Below are 26,648 nucleotides of genomic sequence, written 5' to 3' on the forward strand. Positions count from 1 at the left end.
AGAAACAGAAACGTGGTATCTTTGACTGTATTGGGAGTAGTTTTTCTAGTTCTGAAAGAAAGCGTGGGGACTACCTTAGTGACAGATACAATAAAAAAATTTTTAATCGAATGAAAAATTGAGGCAACTACTAACTCCAGGGAAAATGAAAAATAATAGAAGACTGGAAATACAATCATAGTATGCTATATTGGCTCAACTTTGAACATTGTTAATATAATCATAGCAATGTGAACATTAAATATATTGATTAAATATATTTAAGTGTATATTGTAAATATATGGGGTAGTTTTTTAATGTATGGTAATCTAGCATAAGGGAACCATAGCCTGATGTCTTTCATAGGAAGAATTCCAAAGTTGAATATCTTGAAAAATCCTAATTCAGGTAACATCAGTACTGGCATGGTATTTACATGAAGTCTGAATTAGTAACTCATTTAAATGCTGATCCTCTATGGGGCGAGGGGCTTGGGGGAGAAGGCCAGGTGCTGCTGTGTCTCCCTTGAAAGCTTGCAGGACGTTGATATTTAGAGTGTGGGCTGGAAAAAGAGGCATCGTCATAATCCAAGAGCTTTTTGGATCAATGCCTTTTCTAGCTCATCACAGGCCTACTAAATTAGAGTTTGCACTTTAACAAGATGTCGGGTGGAATTGAGGAGGTATTTATACTCAATGCGGTGTATCCCCTTGGCATCTCATCTCTAGGGGGATGTGGAGAAGTTAAGCTAGTGTAGAAAGTTTAAGCAAGTTTAACAGATAAGTCCCGTGGGAAGGTGCGAACAGAAGTAATATGATCTCAACCAGAAAAGTCAGGAAGAAGTGAGTTTGGATGTGGCAATCTAGTATTGATATGGGTTAATAAGTCAGAATTCATGTCTATTGAAACCTACTACCAAAATTAGGTCTAATATGATCATGGCAGCTCTGGTGTGCAGCAGGTAAGTGGTTGGCTGCTGACTGAAAGGTTGGTGGTTCAAACCCACCCGGCCGGGTTTAAAAGATCCCAATAGCCATAGGAATCATAACTGTACGAAGAAGAACTTATTGATAATAAGATTTCTTTCTCTAGGAAGTGTTTGTTTTTCTAGGATATATACCTAGTAGGGGGATTGCTGGATCATATTTCTATTTCCAGTTTTTTAACAAAATGTCATACTGTTTCCGTAATAGTTACACTGTTTATCATCCCACCACCAGTCTACTAGTATGAGAGATATTAAATTTTAGGATTTGTGAGAAATAGAGCAAATTAACGCTCAGCAGTGTGGCACCTCACCCGAACGAAGGACAACTAGATTGACTTGAGATGAATTGCTTTTTATTGTGTTAAAAGTTACATATAATTAAAGTTCCCCTGGAAAATCCCCTTTTTTGTGCCTCCAAGAAGAATCCAATTCATTGTGGTCCTATATGACAGAACTTTCTCCTAGACTTCTCTAGGCTTACCTAATTGTTGTTGTTGTTGTTTAATCATTTTTTGCCAACTTTTTGTGGACTGCCAACTTACATAATTGTTGTTGTTGTTGTTGTTGTTGTTTAATCATTTTTTTGCCAACTTTTTGTGTTGTTGTTGTTTTTTAATCATTTTTTGCCAAATTTTGTGTACTGCCTTCCCCTCCACCCTAGTTACTATGTTTTAGCCTCTAGCTTGTGATAGGGCCTCCTTTCCTCATCCCTGGCAACTATACATTTCAGAGATTTATCCCTTATCTGATATGCTGTTCTAGCATTTTTTCCAAGTTTGTGGAATTTCTTTTCATTACTTTGGTAAAACCCTTCAGAGTCCCAAGTGTCTCATTTTCAGGAGTCCCCAGTCGGTTAGTTTGTCAATTTTAATTTTTTTATTTGGTTTTGTTTGTTGTTTTTAAAATCATTTTCTTGGGGGTATTTATTTATTTTTAAATGAAAGTTTTATTGTGAATTAGGTGGTGTGGGGGGTTTACGTCTCAAACCATCAACTCTGTGTTCAACAGTTCAAACCACTCAGCCCTCCTGTGCATTTTTTGTTATGATTGATAGTGTGTTCAGGCCACGTATTATAGCCCCGAAATTTATCCTTTGAGGAGCCCTGTTGATGTAGTGGTTACTTGTTGGGCTGCGAGCCACATGGTCGGCAGTTTGAAACCACCAGCAGCTTGGTGGGAGAAATATTGGGCTTTCTACCCCTGTAATCAGGGTGGCCATGTGTCAGTATGGACTCAGTGGTAGTGACTAAATTTACCCATATTGTTTTCCATGATCTTTATAGTTTGGGGATTAACATTTAGGTCTTTGATGGATCGTGAGTTTGTCAGTTTTGCCAGTACCATTTATTAAAGAGACTATCTCTTCTCCATTTAATGGGTTTTAGCCCTTTGTCAAAGGTCAGCTAAGTGGATGAGTTTACTTGTGAGTTCTCAATTATGATCCATTGGTTCATGTGTCTGATTGCTGAGACTGAGATTGGGAAATGTGAGGCCTCCTATTGTTCTTTATTTGTGCGTTGTTTGTGTGAGGTCTCTTTCCTTTCGACATTGAGTTGGTTGTAAGCTTTTGCATCTCTTTAAAGAATGATGACCGGGATTTAATTATATCTGAAGTTCCTTTGGGGTACAATGTTAAGTCTTCCTATTCATGAGCATCGTGTATTCTTCCATTTTTGAAGGTCTCTTTTGCCTTCTTGTGGTGGCATTTTGTAGATTTCTTTTGTATATGTTTTGTTGTATCTCTGATTAGATTTATTCCTAAGTATTCTCTCTTTTTTGGTAGCAATTGTAACTGATATTGTTTACTTGATTTCATTTCTGTATGTTGATCTTATATGCTGACACTTTGCTAAATCTTGATGTCAATTCCAGTAATTTTCTTGCTTAGTTGTTGGGACTTCCTATGCTAGGCATACATCTCATAGGAGCAGACCACCAGGCCTTTCCTCCCGGTGGGGTTGCTGGTGAGTTTTAATGATCAACCTTTTGCTTAGTAGCCAAGTACTTAAGTGCTTAGACTAACCAGAAAGCATGGTGTACGGTGGTTTCCCAGTATATCTACACACCAAACAGTCAGTTCTTTCTGTTTAGCCTTGCCCTTAAGTGTTGAAACAAATTGCTCTTTCTTTGGCTGCACATGACGCAAGTGATTGGCTTGAATTTAAGGACCAACTTGAATAAACATGCATTTCTTTATAAACAACAGACATCTCACTGTCCTTTGCGAACACCTTGCAAAGTACTAAGACCAACTGGAGACTCCACATCTTCCATTACACATCCACCACTAGGTGCGAGCGCACTAGTGGATAGGATGATACAAGCCTTTGCAGAACGTTTGTGAGGCTTGAGGCAATCACACAGATGGAGACCCATAGACCATATGTCTAAATATTTAAACATTATACATCAAGTTAACAAACTGTTAAAATATGGTCTAGCCTCCTGCTTTGACATACTCACATACGTTTTCAAATGACTGAATCTGCCCTGCCAGCTTTTAACTCCTGAGCATTCCCCCGGAACAGGGAGGCTCCTGGACTCTGGCCCACCCTGAATGATCATTGTGGCCCCTCGACTCATCCCACGCCCATTGATGTTTCCATCTGTGCTCGGGAGTCCTGGAAATGTGGCCGAGATCGTTGGGATTGGGAATTCAAGCGTCCTGATGTTGAGCAAGTCCATTGCCTTGAAATGCATCTTCCTTTCTTGTTTGGGAGGTGTGCAGTGGGAGGACAGCAAAAGGGACTTTTTGGAGTAAGAAGTCCCTGCCTCCTCAATTCTAACTTCTATAGTTTAGTTTGTACACTTAACTGTACACATGCTATGATATCATAATGGATCATTGCCTCAGGTAATTCAGGTGTGGCACCTATCTGCTCACCATCCAAGTTTTCAGCCCGGTTGAAAAGTGTGAGAAACCAGGACTCCAAGTTCAGAGACAGAGCAATGGCTCAGTATTGCCCCTTAAATTTGAAAGAGGCATCCTGTTTTATATATTATCATAGTAAAATGATATGGGAGTGCTGAAGAGGTTCTTTACAGTGATTAAAACATATAACAAAACTGAATTTCTAATATTTTCTTAACACCCTTGACACAATTGTGAGGTGCATTTAAATTGAAATTTGGCGATGAAGCAGACATACAATCCACAAAAGAAGCTTTTGACGAAGGCTAGCACCATTAACTTCCAAAGCTGGCCAGGCCATCGGCCAGGAGCCTGCATAATTCGTTCAGTGCAGGTCAAGCCAGAGGCCATGCGCAGCCTCACATTCCTCAGGTCCATCCTGAAAGCTTGGGAAAATATCATAGACAAGATGTGCTGTACAGTGCCTGTATGAGAAGGCATTCTTATCATCTGGGATGATTACAGATTTAAAATATCTATATTTATGATACATTATATGGCAATGAATATTCTGCTGAACTGACTGGACTCCACATATCAATTACAGTGCCCAATGAAAATTGGATACAATTGGAAACCTAGCCAAGCAACTTGACCAGAACATCACCTCAGAGCAAAAGCCCACAGCTTACTGCAAGGTCAGTTTTATGTCCCTCGAGTCTCTTTGGAGCCTTGGTGGCGTAGGGGTTATCCACTGGGTTGCTAACCACAAAGTTAGCAGTTGAAAACCACCAGCCACTCCCTGGGAGAAAGAGGAGACTTTCTGCTCCCGTGAAGAGTTACAGTCGTGGAAACCCACAGGGCCTGTTCTGCTCTGTCCTATAGAGTCCCTGTGAGTTGGGAATCAACTTGATGGCAGTGAGTTGTTGTTGTTGTTTTTAGATATTCTCTTTTGTTTCCGTTGTCCAGTGTGTTATAGTCCATCTTGGGAACCTAAATGGTGATGGCTCAAAAGGAAACTTCTTTTTAAAAAAAAACCAAACCTTTTATTGGGGTCTTTTACATCTCTTATCACAATCCATACCTTCATCCAGTGTGTCAAGCACATTTGCATATATGCTGCCACCATCATAATTTTCACAGCATTGTCTTCCCACTTGAGCCCCTGATATCAGCCCCTGATATCATTTCCTCCCCCCTCCCTTCCCCCACCCCTCCCTCATGAACCCTTGATAAGTTATACATTATTATTTTCATATCTTACGTTGTCCTTCATCGCTCCTCACCCACTTTTCCGCTGTTCGTTCCCCTGGGAGGGGGGTATAGGTTGATTCTTGTGGTCAATTCCCCCTTCCTCCCCACCCCTCCCCTTATCCTCCTGGTATCTCTATTTCATTGTTGGCCCTGAGGGGGTTTATCTATTCTGGATTCCCTGTGTTGTTATCTGTACCAGTATGCACGTTCTGGTCTAATCCAATCTGTAAGGTATAATTGAGGTCATGATAGTGGGGGGAAGGAAGCACCAAAGAACTGAAGGAAAGTTGTGTATTTCATCGGTGCTATCCTGCACCCTGTCTGGCTTATCTCTTCCCTGTGACCCTTCTGTGAGGGGATATCCAGTTGTCTACAGATGGGCATTGGGTCTCCACTCCATGGCCCCACCTTCCTCATTCACATTGGGTATGATTTTGTTCTGGGTCTTAGATACCTGACACCTGATCCCATTGACACCTCATGATCAAACAGGCTGGTGTGCTTCTTCCAAGTGGATTTTGTTGCTTCTCAGCTAGATGACTGCTTGTTTATCTTCAATCCTTTAAGACCCAGATGCTATATCTTTGGATAGCCTGGCACCATCTGCTTTCTTCACCACATTTGCTTATGCACCCATTTTGTCTTCAGTGATCATGTCGGGAAGGTGAGCATCACAGAATGCCGGATTGTTAGAACAAAGTGTTCTTGTGTTGAGGGAGGACTCAAGTCAAGGACCAATGTCCATCTGCTACCTTAATTCTTAACATATAGATATGAGTAAATAGCTCTATTGTTATATATATATTTATAATATATTATTACATATATATTTGTTATATATATATATTTACATATGTACATGCCTGTATTTAGACCTCTATAAATGTCCTTTGCCTCCTGATCCTTTCCTCTATTTTGAAAGGAAACTTGTGCTAAGCAAAATGTGACTGGCATAGGAATGATTTTTCATTCAAGTTTTTTGCAGGTTGTAATCTATGGTAATGTCACACATGGAAAACTATGTGATACAGAACAATGTGAAAAGAATCCATTCATCTAACAAATACTTATTGCTCAATCAACTATGTGACAAACCCTGAGTTAGTTGCTGGAGAGCAATGATAAAAATTTAAAAAATAAAAAAGGTACAACCACACAATACAAACCTTGATCACAAAATCATTTAAAAATAAATGCAAAATTCTCTATAGCCTGTAAAATAAGGCTCCGGTACAGATGGCAGTTCATTCTAAAAAGTCTAAGCTTTTTTCTAGTGCTATTCTTGTACCAAATTTCTCCCTTAAAAAGGTGTTGCAACTACTTAAATCAATTCATAAGGAAATCCACTTCCTGTGGAAATGCTTGGGCTAGTTGGAGTCTGAGCAGTGTGTGTGTGTGTGTGTGTGTGTGTGTGTGTGTGTGTGTGTGTGTAAAGTCATACAGGCTTTACTAATAGCTTCCTTGTGCATCATGGGTTTCCATCACACAAACCAAGTTACCTAACACCTCAGTCTGTGGCTAAAACAGTGATCAATTAAAGGTGCAAACTCAAGAGGCTGCAATTCCAGCTTCTCTATTCAAACAGTTTTCACATGAAAAAAAATCACTCTCTAGTTAGCTGCCTAGTAGATAAGGACCTCTGGGAAGAGCTGCTTGATTCCTGGGAATACTTATGGGGCAGGGACTGATGGCCTCAGAGTTTAGCCACTTGGTAGGCGATGGAATCCTTTCTTCATTCTGATTCTACCAATGAAAAAACAAAGGTTGGAGGAAAAGGCAAGGATTTCTCATCATGATTTGTAGCCCCTTGTCTTCAGTTGCCTCAAGGGGCATTGTGAAATTACAGAACGATTTCTCAATATCCATTTAAAGTATTTTAAGACCCTATTCTCTCTTACAAGGAGCCCTGGCGATGATGTGGGGTAAGCTTTGGGCTTTTAACCATAGATCATTTGGCTCAGTCTCAGAAACTCTACACAGGACCTTGATGAGTCAGTCAGAATGACTAGTCGGCAGTGGGCTTGGGTGCTGGGTACCGTCTCTTGTACATCTGAGGATTATAGAATCTTGGTCAAACAAGTCAAAAAGATTCTCTAGGCCAGTTACTTTCAATTTTTAAAACCTTGCAGCATGTTCATGACAGTACATCGTCTACCTGCTCCCATATATAAAATATATAAACTAGAACTGCTGCGATTGAAGCAGAGTTCCTCCTTCCACCAAGCTCCTTCCCGAGGTGGCTCCTGAGTCTTCAGCCTTCTGGGAGCAACACGGGTCTTCTCCCTCTCTTCCTACATCTCTAAAGTCAGGACCCCGGTACATCCTGACAAGTTACCTATTCCTTGATAATCTGAGTCAAATAACCACCAAGTACTACACTTATAAGAAGGTCAGGAATAGAGACCTTAGGGAAGTGGGTGATTCAGACATCTTGGTATGTTCTTGATTATTAATAAATTATCCAAGAGGAAGCAGGGCAAGCTGGTGACGTGAGTGGCCGCTCATGTTTATGCCACCAGCAATGAATTCACTGACCAATGAATCAAAACAAGCAACGACTGAGGTTTCATAACTCAAGGAAACAGTGGAGGTATTGGAGAGTTGGCATAGCCCCAAAATCGGAGGAAAGGAGGAATGGGGTTGACTCAGAAGCTAGAATCTACAGCCCATTAACGTTATAAGTGTGTGCTTACTGCAGACATTTGGGAAGGGGTCCAGGTAACACCCCAAATACAAAATACAGAAAAGGAGAAGGCGCTAGCCTGATTTCTTTAAGGTGGTGCAAACTGGCCATGGACGCTTGTGGCCACATCACTGCAGGGCAAAGAGAGACCGCGCTGGTGTGTGACTGAGCTTCGGGATCTCCGCAGGGCCATGGTGGGTGGGCACCGAGACCACAAAGAACTGCAAGGGCCGCAGGGCAGGGGGGACTCTGGACAGATGGAGGCAAACAATACAGCCCGGGTCACGGGTGAAGAAAAGACAGAGCCCCTCGCCATCACCCCAGCGAAGGTGAGAAGTGGTCCTCCCCCCCCCACTGTCCCCGCAGACGTATAGACCAAATTCCACAGACCAAGAATTCCTGAACCGGTCTTGAAAAAAAAAAGAAAGACAAAAGCTAACCCTAAAAGGACCATTTAGGGGGCTCTCAGCTCATTGCTGTGGTGGTTCTGACTCACAGTGAGCCACAAGGGCATGGGGGCAGGGAGGGGGACTGTCTTGTGGGGTTGCTGGATCTGTGAGTCTTTGTAGAGGGTGTTTGTTTTATTCCACGGAGTGGCTTATGGTCATGGGCCTCCGCCTCTCAGATGGAAGTCAGGTGCTTGACTACTATGCCACCAGGGTGCTCACTGAAGAATTCTTCCTCATTAAATACAAAAACTAGAAGACTTGAAATCACAAGAGCAGGAACAATCAAAAGCAAAATATAAATAAGAGGGCATTTCTCTCATAGAAGCCAGAATAATACAAAGAACTGATATTTTTAGACTATGATATAAATATGTTTATTAAAGAAAGCAAAACTAAACCCAAACCACACACACACAAAGAAAACCAATTAGTGGAGTCCTGGAAACAAATGAAGGAACAAAATGAGAGCCCTAATGATAAATGTGGTTTGGGGTGGGTGGGTAAACAACCAGGAGAACTATTGCAACCAAAGAATAAAACACCTGAATTAGAGAAAGGGAAACACTGAAAGAAGTTGGTCAGAGGATGGAATAAGCGAGCTAGAAGACAAAACTACTGAAATGATCAAGTCTCAAGCAAGAGGCGAAAGCAAAGAAAAGCAAGTGGACTGTAAAGGAAATGTGAAATTTGATTAGGAAATCTACCGTTACTGCTCTTAGAATCCCAGGGCCCCATGACAATAATAAAGTTACAGAAACAATTTTCCAAGAAATTATAAGAAAAAAATGCCCAAAACCTGAACAGAGAACCAAGCCTGCAAAAGCTGCTACATGAACTCATATAGAAGAGAAACAAAAAGATCAATTCTGCAACATATCATAAAGCATATCTTGAAAACCAAAGAAAGAGTTCAGAAAGCAGTAAGAGATAACCTAATATAACATACCAAGAGGCTTCCATAGGAATCAGTGCAGATCTCTCCCCAGAAACTCCAGAGGCCAGAAGAAATTAGAGGGACACACTTAACGATAGCACTTATTCTTTACCCCACAATGTTAGTGTGAAAAAATGAAAGGGAAATCAAGATATTCCCAAACAAACAGAAGCTCTGGGAATTTGCCACAGCAAGACCAGGTCTGCAATTCTTATTCGAAGGAGTAATCGAAAAAGAAAGGGAAGAGCATTAAAAATTAAGTACAGCGTTGACTCATAAAACATAGGTAGGTATTGATATGAATGAAGACACACCTCTAGCCAATGGGCAGGGGAGAAGCAGATCAGGAATAGATTTGTTAAATCTGTATGCTTACTATTGTTTGTATTTTAAACATTACAATCATAAGTTGTAGAATGTTAACATATGTGTAAATCACCATGAAGAAATATTGGAAAGATAACAAAAAGGTTCATCATAAGAAAGCACCTTATTACAAACAAAAGCGAAACCATAATAAGAAAAACAAAGACAGACAGCACAAAACAGAACAAAACCAAGTAGACACAAACCAGTGGAACTGAGTTGAGAACCCGGGTCCAACTCCGCCATCTGTGGATACGTGATTCTTAACAAGGGTTAGAGCCCATTCAGTGGGGGCAGAATCAATCTAACAGATGGTGCTAGCAAAACGTGCCATCGAGTTGAAGAAAAATAAATTGAATTAATACTTCACATTAGACACAAATCTAACTCAGAATGGATCAAAGACTTAAATGTTACATCTGAAACCATAAAATTCCCGGAAGACAACATCGGAAGAAAACTATCGGATTTAATCTGTAGTAAAAAAAAAATAGGATAACAAAAATGACAACAAATGCACTTGTAGAAGACAAGACAGATAAATGGGACCTCATCAAAGTTAAAAACTTATGGTCATCAAAAAAACTTTATTAAAAGAGTAAATAGACAACCTAAGCATAAGAAATTGCATTAATTCAATAACAAAACAACGGACACCACAATTAAAAAGGGAATGAAGGGCGCAAACACAACCTTTATTGAAGAGAATATCTAAGCAGCCAACAAACATATGAAAAGATGTTTATGTTCATTAATCATTAGAGCAGCAGTTCTCAACCTGTGGGTTGTGACCCCTTTGGGGGTCGAACAACCCTGTCATAGGGGTCGCCTGATTCATAACAGTAGCAAAATGACAGTGATGAAGTAACAACAACAATAATTTTATGGTTGGGGGTCACCACCACATGAGGAACTGTATGAAAAGGTCGCAGCATTAGGAAGGTTGAGAACCACTGCCTTTGAGAGATGCAAATTAAAACCACGCAGATATCATCTAACCCCAGACGGAAATGGCACCGATGCCAACAAACAACAGATGTCAAGGCTTTGAAGAGATTGGTGCACTTATTCATTATTGGTGGAACCGTCAAAGAGTACAACCACTCTAAAGTATATAAAGTACTTTGTTAAAAAAAAAAGAGGGAGAGTGAGAGAACTAGGATTCACCATGCCACTCCTAGCCGTGTGCTCCACCTACACTCACTGCAGGGAGTCCAGGCTGACTCCCACCAAGTACATATCAGATTGCTGAGGTTGTATGTCTGTACAGAGCAGGAAGCCTCAACTCCTCCTGTGGAGCAGTTGGTGGGTTTGAACAGCAGACTTTGCGGTGAGCACTCCAATGCTTACCCACCAGCACCATGGAGCCTCCTGAGATCTAAAATAGAGACGCCAACACACACATGCACACCTATGTTCACTGTTGCTTGCGTCACAATGGTACACTAACGGCAATAACCACAATGTCTATCACTGGGTGAATGGATAAGCCAACTATGATACTGCAGACAATGGAATAATACTATGCAACCGCAAAGAACGATGAAGCTATAGAACATGTTATAATATGAACGGGCCTGGAGGGCATCATGCTAGATGAATTACATCAAGCATATAAGGATATGTATTATGTAATCCCTCTTTTGTAAGGGTAGATAAATATATGGAGATCGATGTTCATAGGTGATTATGGGGAAGTGGGGGAGGAAGTATGATTTATACAGTAAAGAAACACGGCATTGATTGTTCTGTAGTGAGCACAGAACACAAAGTAATAACCTGAATTTGAGCACATGTGGATGACTGTAGGCAAAATGAGTACACAGATGAGAACAGATACGAGTGTCTGTAAAAACCAAACCAACTCACTGCCATCGAGTTTATCCTGAGTTACGTGTTAGGCTGTTCACCACAGCCAGTCATTTCGAAACCAGCAGCCACGCCGAGGGAGAAGCATGGGACTTTCTACTCCCGAGAGAATTGCAGTGTTGCAAACCTACCGGGGGAATTCGGCTGTGTCGTGTACGGTCTTTAGGAGCTAGGTTTCTAAAAGGACATGTAAATACAAACATGTAGGTGTAAGTACAGACAAGGGGGCCTCTAAACATTCCCTGGGAGAATGGAATTAAAAGAGAACAGAATTTCTTTTCATAAACTTTCTGAAGCCCCCTTATGTATCCCAGTCACAAATATGGATATTCCTCAAACATAACCCCAGATATCTCCCAACATTGGTTTTCTTCAATGCTTAGAATATAGGTTTCCAAACTAGTTTGGCCTACTGCCCCCTTTCCAGAAAAAAAAAAAAACTAAAACAACCAAAAAAATTTATTCAGATCCCCACTGGCAAATAAAAACTTTTGGTGTAGGGATCTGCTTCTGCAGCAGCACCCCCAGGGGCCAGTATTGCCCAATTAGGGAAACACTGGCCTAGGACCATATAGTCTCAATTAACTCCATTAATTGGCATAACATTATTCATAAAAATCAAGATGGGGATCCTAGTGAGGTGAGTGGCTTTAATCTAAGGTCTTACCAGCATGTGCCTTTTAAGACAGACCCGAGGTCTCTTCTCTGCAGGAGCCAAGCAATCAGAAGGTACCCCAAAGAAGAAACAAGTCTCCAAGAACCACAACCTCGCCTACCAGGAGACCCAGAGGTGCCGGGGTACCAGCATGACTGTTCTGACTCGGGCCACACGACTTTGTTCCAGATAGAATGGCAGAAAAATATGGAGCCCAATTCAAATTCTTAGGGGGTGGGGTGGGGCGGGGAAGCCAAACAAACTGGAACAGCAGAGCACAGCGGATGCCCTGAGATCACAGCCTCTAGACACCCTGTACCTAGAAAGGACCCTGAGCTCACCTTTTAGCAGAGTCACACACACACACCCATAGGCTGTCTCTCACCCATAGGCTTTGGTGCTCTACTTAAAACCTCCGATCTGAGGCCAAAGACCAACCATTTCTCAAAAGCACAGATGAGAAACTAAGTGGGGTAGGGACCGAGGTTACTGGAAAGGAAACAGAACACACTCAGGGAGGATGCTGACACAGTCTGAAAAATGTAATGAGTGTCACTGAACTATTTATGTGGAAATTGCCAAACAGAGCCTAACTTGTTCTGCAAACTTCCACCAAAAAAAAAAAAAAAAGTATTTTAAAGACCAAAACAAAGGAAAACTACCAAACCCAAGTTCTCATAAGGGAAAATGCACAACGGAGAGACCTCGAGTTGGATGTTCTGGTATGTGTAGAAGTGGGCTATGCTCAGAGCTGTGGGCAGTTCGAACCCGCCCGCCACCCAGAGTGAGCAAAACGAGGCTTGCTACTCCCAGTAAAGATTCAACGTTGCAGAAAGCCGAAGAGGCAGTTCTCACTGCCGTATTGCGTTGAAGGGACGCAGAAGATCATGGGAGGGTTGCTGTTTCCTGAGGAAGCATTATTTACAATTCTTGCTAAGCTTTGAACATGTTCAGGGCCGCAGGGGCGACAGGCTTCCATAGGCCGGCGCTGGAGCGGCGGGGCGGCGGCGGGGGCCCTGCCTGCAGAGGGCGCTCTTCAGGAACCGCGCACACCAAAGGCGGGGTGGCGGCCTCTCTAGGGCGCCGGCCTGCCTCTCGCAGGGCTCGGACATGGGACCATACTGCCACCTAGCGAATCTTCCTGCCCTGGTGACCTGAAAGAAGCTGGGTGACTGCCCGTGCCTCAGTTTCCCTACCTGCGAAGCAAAGTGTACGGCGGACAGTGAAACCGAGGGTTTCTCGGTTCGGTGACTTGTCAGGCTGTGAACGCCTGCCAGGCAAAGCAGCACCGTTTTTAACCGTGAAAATGAGGTTGGTGGCCACCATTCTGCCCACCCCTGACTTTAGAAACCCTACAGTCACCATCGCTTCCTCTGTGACTTCCGAACTTTCCTGGGTCACCCCTTCTGACCCACTGAGTCCCCGACCCCCTGGCGTCCACATCACCTATTTGTGACTTTGCAACGTTCTTGTACCACAGGAAGCAACAGCTCACAGTAGCGGTTCGTTTTAAGTGTGTCTGAGTGTCCAGTTAGAATTCTGTCAGTAGGGGGAGCTCAAGGAATAGCTTAAAATAAAATCTTGATTTTTTTTTTTTTTTTTTTTTAGCAAGTCTGGGGGGTGGCGGGGCATCATCTGAAATGGCCGCTGGATTTTGCAATTAATTGGGAAAAGCACAAGCAAACTCGCTGCCGTCAACTCATAGGACCGCTATTGGACAGGTAGAACTGCCCCTGTGAGTTTCTGAGACTGCAACTCCTTAGGGCGTAGAAAGTCCCGTCTTTTCCCCCCACAGAGCAGGGTTTTGAACTGCTGATCTTGTAGACCACAGCCCAGTACTTAACCACTAGGCCACCAGGGCTCCATGCACTGCTAATAAAACAGTGGTTGGTTTTTCTATAGTAGAAGATGACTTACTAAGATTTGCAACTCCAGGGAAATCCAAATCAAAACTTTGGTTTTACAATTATAAAAAAAGATCAACAGTGCTATGGAGTTGGGCTATTTATATTTATTCCCACATGATTTTTTTTAACATAAGAAAAGTTCAGAAAAATCGTGCTTAATCAGTCTGTTCAGACTTGGTAAATAATACTCAAGAATGTCAAGCTGAATGAAATCCTGCCCCAATTCCAGTGGGACGAGTGAAATGGGCTTTTATTTACAATATGCTAATGCTTCATAAATGTTCACAACACCTTCGTACATTTCTACAAAGTGGACTGTCTCCCTTTTATTTGTGTTGGTAGAAGATCTTTGCATTTAGAAGCCCTGCTTACACGATGATCTTTTTGTTATAGAGACCTGCTTGGGGCTTTGCCCTCAGTCAAGGTTGTGCCCAAGGGGGAAAAAGGCTTAGCCCATCGTTGGTGGGGAAAGAGGTTGGCCAGTGTTCTTGTAGACAGGGTTAAGGGAATGTAGAATTCTCAAAGAGGAAAATGGGAGGCCACCCAACCTTTTGTGATGTATCTTTGTGGTTTTGTGGGGTGTTCTTAATGGATTGAACTTGAATGCTCAGTTTATAAAATGCTTGTCTTCCAAATAATTGGAGGATCTTTGTCACAAGAACTTTGACTACATTTGACTACAGGATTGAATACATTCAAGCACACAAGAAGAGATGGGTCATCTACACTTAACAACTCTGAGCAGGCAGAGAGTTATCTATCTCTTCGACAGGAAAAATGCAGTAATTCTGGGGCAGATCATTTGCTAAGAAACACATTCTCAAAGCATGGATTCAAACCTAGGCCTTCTAATTCCAAAATGTAAGGAAAGAATAAATGTCTGGCGTAATCTATAGATAATCTCCCAGACCACTTCCAATCCAGGACTTGTCTCTAGGTGGCGCAGTAGTTGCATGTTGGGCTGCAATCTTCAAGGTCCACCATTTCAAACCACCAGCTGCTCCTTGGGAGGAAGGTGAGGCTTAGTACTCTCATGAAGAGTTATAGCATCCTGTAAGTGACCCTGGGCACAGTGTGAGTCGGAAACTCACAGGGGCAGTTCTACACTGTCCTGCAGAGTCACGATGAGTTGGCATTGACACTACGGCAGTGAGTTTGAGGGTTGTTTTTTGTGTGTTTGTTTGAGTTATCTAGCTCTTAAATGGTGTCAATAGTTAACTGCTTAGTTGTGATCTGAAAGGTCAAGTCCACTCAGAGGTAGCTGGGAGAAAAACCTGGAGCTCTGTTTCACTGTTGGAAACACAAACACCGGGTCATCAGGAATCAGAGTCAAATTGATAGTCACTGGTTTATCATTTACTGACTCAAACGCAAGCACTAGGCCTGCTTCAGTTTGTTTTCAAAAATCAATTCATACTGTGCAATAAAAACCTTAAATATAAGCAAGGGGTCATTGCTATCAGAAATAAAGTTGTTTTCCCATTTTATTTTCTCATATTTTTTCAAGTCTTACCCTGTGTGAGGAAAATTTAGTGATTTTCAATTGTGTAGCACTAAAGAAATTCCAAAACATCTGTATCACATAATTTTAGGGTAATATATAACCAGGGAAAGGACTAGAAGATTGTGTTGTGTGCCAAATGTTGATGATCATTTTGTTTTCTTTTAGACAAATTATATTTCACTGTGTTTTAGGTGAAAGTTTACACAACAAACCAGGTTTTCTTTTAACAATTTTTATACAAATTGTACCTTACCAAACAGAGGAAAGATCTAGGAAGCAAAGCTATGGATACAGATATAAATATAGGTGTGTACTTATATAAATATATTAATTCATAAAAATTGAGATATTGGCCTATGTATATATGTTTTTGTGGCAATACATTATGGAAGTGGATGGACTTTGGGCCTCTGTTCAAGCTCTTCCTCAACATAGGAATACTTTGTTCTAACAACCTGGCATTCTGTGATCTCCCTCTTCCCCCCAATCACTGAAGACAAAGCAAGTGCATAAGCAAATGTGGTGAAGAAAGCTGATGGTTCCCAGCTATGAAAGGATATTGTGTTTGGGGGTCTTAAAGGCTTGAAGTTAAACAAGTGGCCATCTAGCAGAGAAGCAACATGCCCACATGGAAGAAAGCACACAGTCTGTGTGATCATGAGGTGTTGATGGAATTAGCTAACAGACACCAGAAGATTCAAAACAACAACAAAAACATATTTTTGAGAATGAGGGGGCTCGGAGCAGAGACCCAAAACCCATCTGTAGACAATAGACCATCCTCTCACAGAGGATCACAATATTCTTCTAGTTCTTTGAGGCTTTCTCACCCCCCACTATCATGGCCCCAGGCCTGCCTTACAGTTCTGGCTAGACCAGAGCATGTACACTGGTACAGATGATAGCTCATGACACACGAAAAATCCAGGTCAGATAAACCCCTCAGGAACAGAAATGAGAGTAGCAATACCAGGAGGGTAGGGTGAAGGTGAGAGACGAGGGGAGGAAGGTGGAACTGACTGCAGTGATTGATGCATACCCCACCCCAAATCCCAGGGGGATGAACAGCAGAAACGTGGGTGGAGGGAGACATGGGTTGGTGTAAGGTATGAAAATAATAATTTATAATTTATCAAGGGGTCATAAGGGTGGGAGGGTGGGGGGAAGGAGGGAAAAAAGAGGAGCTGATACCAAGGGTACAATTAGAAAGTAAATGTTTAGAAATTGATGATGGCAACATATGTACAAATATGCTTGATACAATTGATGTATGGAATGTTATAAGGGCCCCCAATAAAATGATTTTAAAAATTGCTCCTTGACATTGCTGATAAATTTACAGTGTCAGCTGTCAGGGTTTCCATTGTTTGTTCTGTTTCCATTCGTCTAGCTTGCCTTGCCTTCTTTGCCTTCTTACCTTTGTGTAGTCTCATATGGTTTATTATCTGAGGGAACACACTACTCATGAGTAATAGTTTATTTTGTAAGCCAATCTATTATTTGGGAGAAGGATGACTCAAAGAGATATCTTCCATTTCATGTCCAAAGTCTTGGAATCCCAAGACTTCTGATCTCTTTCAGACCAGGCCGAGCCTTTCTAAGAAGTTTGAAGTATGTGCTATACTTTTCCTCTCTTCTATCTAAGCCTTCTATAGTGTCCCTGGGTTCCATCTAGCTTTTCCAGTCCAGATTTGACGGATTTAGATTTGAAGAGTGGAGTTCTGGTGGGCTGTTAGTCCTGTAGACTGGTTTCCACTTTGATCCTTTGATTCCTATCATTCTCTTTTGCTGTTTGGTTTGCCAATGGTGGTGTAATTTGAGGCAATGCTTTGTATTTGGTTCTTTGCCCACTTGCTGAGGCTTGCATTGTGGCTGTATTGTGTTGGAGAAGAATGTGCACTGTGCAGTTGTTCAATGAAGTGCTCGGTGTGTGTTTATGAAGTTGGGTGATTGCATTTAGAACTTCTGTATTTTTGTCTTAGCCTTGGTGGCAGTAGGTTAACTTTGGGATGCAAGTCAGCAGTTCGAAACCACCAGCTACTCTGTAGGAGAAAGATGAGGCTTTCAAACTGCTGCCAAGAGTTATAGTCTCTGATATCTTAGTCCAGCACACAGCTCTGCCTTCATGAATGAGTGCTATTGGCAGTTTTGCCCTATTACCAACCTTTATGTTTGAGTAAATAGTGTCCGGTCACTAGTTTTCAATCTGTATGAGTTAACAATCCATGTGTTTTAGTCTAAAAAGCTATCCTATAAATATATACTTTTCTTTTATCAATAGTATTTTAAATTCTATATCATTTGCTAAACAAAATGATATCAATAAAATACATGAGGATGATTTATAATGTTCCCCAATAAAATGATAAGGATGTTTCTTAAAGAGAGTCAAGGATATATATAAACCAGAGATAGATGAATGAATTTTGATCTTGCACTTAATCTTAGCCATAATATAAGAACAACTAGTTATGACATGAAATTATGTGTATCATGTAGTTTTAGAGTAACATATATCCAGAGAAAGGACTGGAAAGTTTTGTTGTGTGCCAAAACATTGATGGTCATTTTGTTTTCTTTTAAAAATATATATTTCGTTGTGTTTTAGGTGAAAGTTTACACAGAAAACCAAGTTCCCATTGAACAACACTCAATATTTGCCCTCATGAAGAGATCATTGAAGATATGGGTGTGGTGAAAAAATCAGATGGTGCCTGTCTGACAGAAAGAATAGTATCTGGGCTCTTCAAGGCTTGTCTGCAAACAGGCAGCCGTCTAAGTGATGTGATAGCCTACTGTACGTGGAAGAAGCACACCAGTTTGTGTCACCCAAGGACTGTAAATTATCAAATCCAAGACAGAAGGAGAAAACACTATTAGACCTTAAATTCTAAGCACTCAGTTTGCAGAAGGCTGTGGACAACAGTGAAATCCCAAAATCCATTTTTAGGGTCTCCGCTGGATTAATCTCCAATAAATCCCCTTTGACCATTGACCAGGCCGATGAATAGCCTTGCTGTCAGCCGAGGGCATGGGGAAGTGACGGAATGCACAGGTAGGAGATTAAAATTTAATACCTTCTTATTTGTTCTCCTTTTTGACTCATATGAAATTTATGCTAGTTTTTAATATTTTCTGCTTTCTTTTTGATTAAGGCTTTTCTTTGTTGTATCCTGTTGTTGTTTTGTTTTTGTTTGTGTGTGTGTGGTTTTTTGTTGCTGCTGTTATGTTTTCCTGCCTATGACGTCCAAGATAGGTAAATCTGGAGGGAAAGTAACTGTATCAATAGTTTCTTGGGGTTATGGCAGGGAAGTTTGGGAGGAAATGAGGAGCTAATAATGAGTATAAGAAAGAAGAAAATGTTCAAAAATTGATCATAGTGATGATTATCCAGCTCTTTTTAATATGACTAAACCACAATATGATTAAATATATGTAAATTGTATATCTATTAAAAAAAAGAATGACTCTTGTCCTCAATGATATATTGGGGGAAAAGACAAAACATACATTACAAAGAAATCCCCCTGGTGCCTTTTTACAATGAAAAAAAAAGAAGAGTTACAGTCTCAGAAACCCACAGGGCCAGTTCTACTCTGTCCTATGGGATCACTAAGAGTCTTACTGGCTCAGTGGCAATACATTTTGTTGTTGTTTTGTTTTAGTATCTTTGTTGAGAAGCCCAATGGCATAAATGGGTTACATTTGGGGCTGCTAACTGCAAGGTTGGCAGTTCAAACCCACTAGCCAATTCTGCAGGAGAAAAATGTGGCAGGCTGTTTCTGTGAAGACTTCCAGCCTTGGAAACCCTGTGCAGAATTTCTCCTCTGTCCTAATGGCTGACCGTGAATTACAATGAACTCGATGGCGTGGTGTCTTCCTGGAGCTTCCTTCTTGTGTTGCCTATCATCAGAAGTGAAGTGCTAAGGTCTCCTAATACGGTTGTAGAGCGATCTCTCTTTTCAGTGCTGTCAGCATTCGTTTCATGTGTTTCGGAGCTTTACCATTGGGTGTGTAAATATTAAGGCATGTCTTCTACGTGGATTGAACCTTTCAATCCATTTTGTAAAAGTCTGTTTTATCATTGATTATTATTGCCGTTCCTGCTCCTTTTTGTTACTATTTATTTGATTTTTTTCCCAGTGTATAATTTTAACTTTTTTACATCTTGTGTTTAAAGTGTTTCTCTTGTAGGCAGCATATCGATGGGTCATTTAAAAAATACTTTCTCCCACTCTGTCTTTTCACTGATGCACATAAACCATTTACATTCAGTGTAATTATCAATATGTATGAATTTGCTGCTGTCATTTTGTTATGCTTTTATGTGTGCGGTGTTGACAGTTTCTTTGTTCTGTGCTGACTTATTTTTGTTTATGGCTTTTCTCCTCATTTCCTTTATTGTTGGTTTTGTGTTTACTGATTTATTTTCCTTCTTGATTTTGGGAGATTTGTGGCTCAACTGGATGGGATATACCTACAGCGTGCGGAAGACTTGACAACTCAGTAGTTGATGGGGTATCAAGTGGTTTCGATGGAAGTGCAGATAGCCTGCAGGAACTGTTTGAGTTTGGAATGTGCTCTGTTGCCACCAGGTATGGATGTTAGATGTGGGCACTAGGATCTCCTGCTTGCCATTTGGTATAGATATTTGAGTCCATGGTAACTGGGTTGGCGGTGCTGGAACTAGTCCCACTGCTCCCAGTAGAGTGGAGAGGTATGCGGGTGGTTAGAGCCTGCATGAGTCTCTGGTTTCAGTCTAACCAGCACAGGAGACTGTGCACTGGGAGGTGCAGGCAGTCTGTGAGTACTTGAACGATGCAACCCAAGTCCATAAGAGGAAAGGTGTGCCACTGGTCAATGAGTCCCCAGTATGGTGTGGGTGGTCGGGTAGAAGAAAGGGCACCATCTGTGGGTTCCCAGGGTGGGTGGCTAGACAGAGAAAGGGTGCCCCTCCTCATGCATTGCTGGTGCAGACTAGTGGACACCAATAGTCCAAAGGCCCCTGCAGGGAGGCTGTGTGGAGGATCATGTACCAACTGTCTGTAGAACCCTAACACAGGCAATCGGGTGGATCAGCAGCACAACCAATTTGTAGATCTCTGGAGTGGGTGACTGGTAGAGGAAGTGGGGACATTACTTGTGCGTGAGTTGCTGGCAGGGTAACTGAGCAGGGGAGCAATTACATGCCTCTAGGCCATGGTTCCTCAGTGCAGGGGGTGAGGCAGTAATGGAGCCCACCAGTTTGTGGGCACATGCAGACAAAAGATGTGGGGTCATCCCGATGCTTTGAGCCTCTAGCTTATGGGACTGAAGAGGTGCTGTACGTACAGTAAGTGCACGTAGCTGTTGCTGAGTTGGGGGTGCTCCCAAATGGCAGCATAAAATGACGGGTACGTTAGCTGGGAGCACTGTTTGCCTTGTCTTCATCTGGCTCCCTGGGCAGATCCATAATTCCTTTGTCGTCTGTTAAACGCAATCTCCCTTTCCACTGGACACTCGGTTGGTTCCTTGGGCTTCTATTTGATGCTGAGTGTTCTGTAGTTGTTGCCTGTACACCACTCCCTTGTTTTTCCAGTCTTTGTGTGAGGGGCACACAATCAGACTACACACTTCAGCGTGAGGCAGACAGCTATGCCGCCATCTTGGGCCCCATCGGATAGTCATTTTCTTTTGAAAATCTATTATGTGCACATTTTACTTCCCCTTATTTTAATTTTCCCACATTGTCTTTCATTATCAAGCTTTATTTTTGTAATCAGAAAAACAAATTTCATTTTACTTTAAAATGGGTAAATTAAGAACATCAGACAAATAAGATATGATAGAAATTTTTCTTAGAAAATTTCTCTGGGAGAAAATGTTTCCTACCTCATTTCCTTTGCTTCCAGCACTGGACTTCATTTCCTTCGGTTGCTTTGTAAAAGAAGAGAGGAGTGTTACAATGGAGAAGCATTATCAGCTAAATATCAAGCAGTTGTACCTATTGTGATTTTTTTGGCCACGATTCAGACTTCTAGAACAGTGACCCAGAGATATCTAACTCATCGAGATTTGAAATAGTTGCCCAGGTTTAACAGAAAGGAGCTTTCTGTCTTAACTCATGGGATGTCACTTTAGAAACTTTCATTGAGATAAGGGAGCAAGCTAGCATCCATTAAGGCTATATTTTCCAGCCAATAGTTTGAAAGAGGAAGCCATCTGGGATCTTTTAAAATCTGTTCTATTCTCCACCATGCTTGAAAAGCACCGTCTGAGCTAAGCTGTGGATTATGGTGTGCAATCCCTGTGAAACCAAGGCTAGCACAGATGATGAGCAAAACTAACTGTGGGGTAGCCTATCATGTGCCTCATTAAGCTACGTCTTATAGTCGAATACAACTTATTGACCACACACACATCACAATATAGATTACAGAGTGTGTGTGGGGGGAGCAGAAAACAAATTATAACATGTATACAATCTGATTCTACTTCTAAAAACAGTATATATCTGTGCATATGTATGCGATACATACCCAAAGCAAACCTACTAGCCTCTAATCCAGGAGTTGGCAAACGTTCGATACAGGGGAGTCAATCCTGTCCCTCACAACAATTTAAAATTATTTGAGAGCCATAAATATGCTTTTAAAAACAAATGAGATCATTATTATCTGAATAATATCCTTTAATTTTTTCCCATTTTACTTCGGAGTCACATGTATGGACTGAAAGAGCCCCCTATGACTCTCAAGCCACAGTGATCTAGTCCATTGCAACTCCTTGCAGCCCTATATAGAGTTTCCCACGCTGTACAGCTTTAAGGGAGCACACAAGACCATCTTTCTCCTATAGAGCAGCTTGTGAGTTTGAACTGCTGACTTGCAGTTAGCAGTCCAGTGTTTATCCAGTAGTACCACCAGGGCTCCTTATGTACACACACACAGACACACATACACACGCATGCGCACACACGGTACTTCAAAAAGCTCATAGAAAAATGAAAATAATAATGGAACTTTTCTGTGAGCTTGAAAAAAATTGCTTCTCTGATTGTCTGATAAAGTTAATCTTTAAAAGATAATATATCTTCGAATAGTTTTGTAACTAGAAGAACAATGAACACGAAGGCTCTGTTTTATCCATTACACCTGCTGGATTAAGAACTCAGCATTTTAGGGTGTGCTCCTTATCCTCTGTGTTCCGCGTGACTGTTTGGTGAGGCAGTTTTCTTTAAGTGAAGAGCCTCTTGCTACTTGACTTGTTGCCCGTTATTGGAGGTTCTATGGGGTTAGGATCCAGCCTCCTGGGAAGTCCCGATCGCGAGCATGTGGAATGCAGGACTCCTCAATACCGCTTACTTACTTAGGAGCCTCACAGAGGAGAGAGATTATTACGCAGAAATGTACTCCTCAAAACTGAAGACCAAGCAAAACCCAAACCCCAAACGAAAAGCAGCATTTGGCTTTAAATCAATGTATATTTGCAGGTAGCTGTCTGCTAACCTAGATTTTCTCTTTTGAAGATAGGTTGACCGAACTCAGGTAACATTTCTGATGTTAATAAACCAGAGGACGTTGTTTCTGGCAAGAAAAGCAGTTGGGTCTTAGAGAATCTAAGAATGAAAGCATTAAAAAGCAGCAGGGAGGGGACTGTAGGTTAAGAGGAAGTGGTAAGAACAAGAAGCAACAGGACGGGGCTGGGTCAGAAGCCTTGGGGACATGCTAAGGCAAACGTGACTGTGGCAGCCACACCGGGGACAGCATGTTTTCCCAGTGACCCTCTTCAAGTGGAAGTGCTTTGAGCAGGATACATTTTTATGAGATGTTACTTCTTGGGGAGATTTAAAACTGAGACCAGGAATGCCTATCCGTTATAAAATGAGAATCTCTGTCATCGGTATAAAGACATTGATGTAACTGAGGTACTTCTTCATTCTAGAGTTCCTCGGTGGTACACTGGTTAATGTGCATGGCTGGTAACCAAGAGGTGGCAGAGGTTTTGTGTCCACCCGGAGGCATTTGAGAAGAGAGGTCTGACACTCCGAAAACAGGACTCATTGAAAACACTCTTGATGCTCATTTCTTCTCTGACACACATGGGGGGAGGGGGGGCGCCATGAGTTGAACAGACTCCACAGTAATTGGTGTATAACTGACCTCACCACTGTTAGGAACTCAGACTTTCTGATATCAAGTTCAGTGCTCTTTGTATTATTTTAATTATTCCTTGATGTCATGCTTTGTCTATCAGTATGGACTTTAATCTCACATAAGAGTCTATAAAGAAGAAAAGGATAAGGAAAATATAAAGAAGGAAATTATAAGGGCTATTAAGGTGGTGTAGTGGTTCTGCATTGGGCTGTGATCTGCATGGTCAGGAGTTCTAAACTAGAGCACCTCTTTGGAGAAAGACTGGGCTTTGTACTTGCACAAACAGTTACCGTTTCAGAAACCCACAGGATAATCACCATGAGGTAGCATTGACTCAATGACAGCAAGTTTTTATTAATAAAGATGCATCTGATTTAGAAAAAAAATTAAAGTGTGTGTCTAAACTCACCAGATGTCGGAATTCCACTGACAGACTCCCATTAGAAGATTCTTCAATGGACATAGCTTTGACATGAGTTCCACAAAGAACAAATCTTCGGTTACTAGAGAGGAAATCGTAGCTATTTACATGGCTCTAGATAAAATATATTTTTGAGAACAGCAAATAAATGTCCACAAAGTCTTACCTTAGAGTTGAAACATTCCTGTAAAACCAAGAAGATTCTTGAAATGAGCTATTTAATAGATCCAGCAAAAACATTCTATCGCACTTTACAAGATGCTCCATAAAATTTCACTTGAGATCTTTATAGTAAAATTTTTTAGTAAGTCCTCATTGGAGTTCTGGTAAATACTTACATTTTAGAGTCAAATATTTGTGATATATTGATATGCAATATTAAAAATAAACTATATAGTTAAAGTATTTCTATAAATTAGAGCAATTCATCAAAAACATTTAAAACTTTCACATTTAAAAATTAAATTAGAAACTTACTTGTCGATTGATGCTTTAACTTTTACCTGATAGTTTAGCTCTGTCAACTTTATTAGTAGTCTGGAAGGAAACATTAATAAAGAATCAAAGGTCAAATTTAAAGTGTTAATAGGTACTTTTTGTACTTAAGTATTTTATTATATTTATGTCATATGGCAACAAGTCCAATTTACAGGATCCACATTTTATTGTTAAAACCCACCACACCTCCATCTAGTTGACTCTGACTCACAGCAGCCCTTTGGGACAGATAGAATCGCCTCGCTGGGTTTCTAAGAATGGATGTTTTTATAGGAGCAGACAGCCTCGTTTTTCTTCAGTGGAGCAGCTGGTGGAGTTGGATTGCTGACTTTGCAGTTAGCAGCCCAAAGCAGAACCCACTCCACTACCTGGGCTCTTGCATTTGTTTACTAGTGTGTTTTAAAACTGGACAATTCCTGTTTAGTTTGTCATGTTATGAATGCATCGACACCGCTTAGTATGAGTCTTTACAAACACTTGAAAAGTGTTTCCAAATGTGGGAAATTTGATGTATGCCAGATAATACACTATTCAACCCACTACCATTAACTCGATTCGGAGTCAATATGCACTACGTTGTTTCTCAAGCTGTAAATCTTCACACTGGCAAGATAGCCTCATCTTTCCCCCTCAAAGGAGCTGGTAGGTTTGAACCTCCAAAATTCACTGTGCATTTTGGCTAAAATCCAAATCTTGGCTAAATGTAGTGGAAAAATAATATGGAAGCTTAGTAAAATGAACTATTTTAATGTTAAGTGTTCTATGAAGAAAATTCTGAGAAAGATTATACCTCTGCTAGAACATGTAAAATCCCAGTTCAAATGCACTTGTAATCTTCTTTAAACATGCTATATTTAAGCCACAGAAAAAGTGGTCATAATTTAAAACATCCTAATGTTAAACAAAAAGTGAATGAAGTTCATAAAAGCAATTCTTTTCATTCCTTCTGGTGTCAGTCTCTCCTTTAGTCTTTGGCTTTCCCCATTCCTCAGAGACGCGTCCTCTGATGTGCTCTCTGGATGTTGTCCAGTTTCAGAGATGCTCCCTAACTCCCTCCTCCCTCACTAACTTCCTCTCACATTCATCTCAGATCTCACTCATTCACAGCACTGAGCTCCTGGTAAGTACCCCTAGGTACTGGGGATTACAGAGAAGTGAAGATGGAGGAGGGACAAGGGTGGATATAGCTAAATAAATGGAACACAGAGAATGTGGTGGGAAGCAAATGTCCAGAATTAGAGAAAGCTAATAATAGACCATCTATATAACTAACAAGAGTGAGTAGAATACAGTGGAGGCTCCTCAAACGTTCCGGACGTGGCACTGGTTTTGGCTTTGGAACAGGATAAGCGTGCCATCATTGTTAGTAATGGGAGGTTAGAAAGAAGGACGGGCGTATGAAAAAAAGGCAAGCTGCTTTCTCCTTCTGCCTTACTTTCTGTCCGACTCTAGGGAGGGTCTGAAAGATGGAGACATGTGAATGAATAACAGTGGTGTCCTACATCACCCCTTCCCTTTAAGCTCGAGTACAAAGTACAGGACTGTATATCAAGACATTGGGTGGCAGGATAGAGAGAGATTGAGGTCCTACAGTCAGTGGAAGAGGAGGGTAGAGCCCCCAAACCAGGGACGAACCATTTATTCCTGTGACACCAGTTCAAACAAGCAAGTTGGTGCGGGTTCGGGGACTTCTTCCACTCTGCATAATTCCCACTCCCGTTCCTTTTTGACCCAGAGAGCGTCTCAGACTCCCCGGACCCGTCTCAAGGGAAAACCAGATGCCCTCGGCCTCTTCATCACATTTCCCTTTACTGTGATTGTCCTCTGGGTTACAGAGCACCAGAGGAATAAGAATAAACGCCTTTCGAAAAGAACACACTCTAAGTGGGAACCTACGTCTGCCTTTTGGTTTAGGTCCTTAAATCTCGGTTTAACATTGACACAAACGGAATTTTAGTTAAGGATTTTGAAATGCACCCTGAAGACACACGCCTTCCTTTTTAAAATGAAGTTCCAATAGTGCGACACGATCAGGGACCCCTAAGAAACTCTTTCCCTTGGGATCATCCCACATCTTTTGGTGGATGTGATCAGGTGACTAAGTGATTGGGAATTTAAAGGTTTAGGTGTTAGTACTTGCGGCATGATGGACAT

The 26,648-nt window shown here is 41.4% G+C and overlaps 1 protein-coding gene across 1 annotated transcript in view; it reads right to left on the bottom strand.

Moving 5' to 3' along the window:
• The window catches only part of STAT4 (signal transducer and activator of transcription 4), a 130,886-nt gene that overhangs the window by 18,193 nt on the left and 86,045 nt on the right, over positions 1–26,648 (bottom strand). The window contains exons 10-13 of the mRNA XM_004701500.3: positions 24,474–24,533; positions 24,163–24,180; positions 23,985–24,078; positions 21,312–21,356 (exon numbers count right to left, since the gene is read on the bottom strand). Coding sequence (XP_004701557.1) covers positions 21,312–21,356; positions 23,985–24,078; positions 24,163–24,180; positions 24,474–24,533 — 217 coding nt within the window. The remainder of the gene's footprint in view (positions 1–21,311; positions 21,357–23,984; positions 24,079–24,162; positions 24,181–24,473; positions 24,534–26,648) is intronic.

This window comes from Echinops telfairi, unplaced genomic scaffold, assembly GCF_000313985.2.
Source record: "Echinops telfairi isolate 266 unplaced genomic scaffold, ASM31398v2 ScPeMD7_3;HRSCAF=10, whole genome shotgun sequence".
Classification (NCBI taxonomy): Eukaryota; Metazoa; Chordata; class Mammalia; order Afrosoricida; family Tenrecidae; genus Echinops; species Echinops telfairi.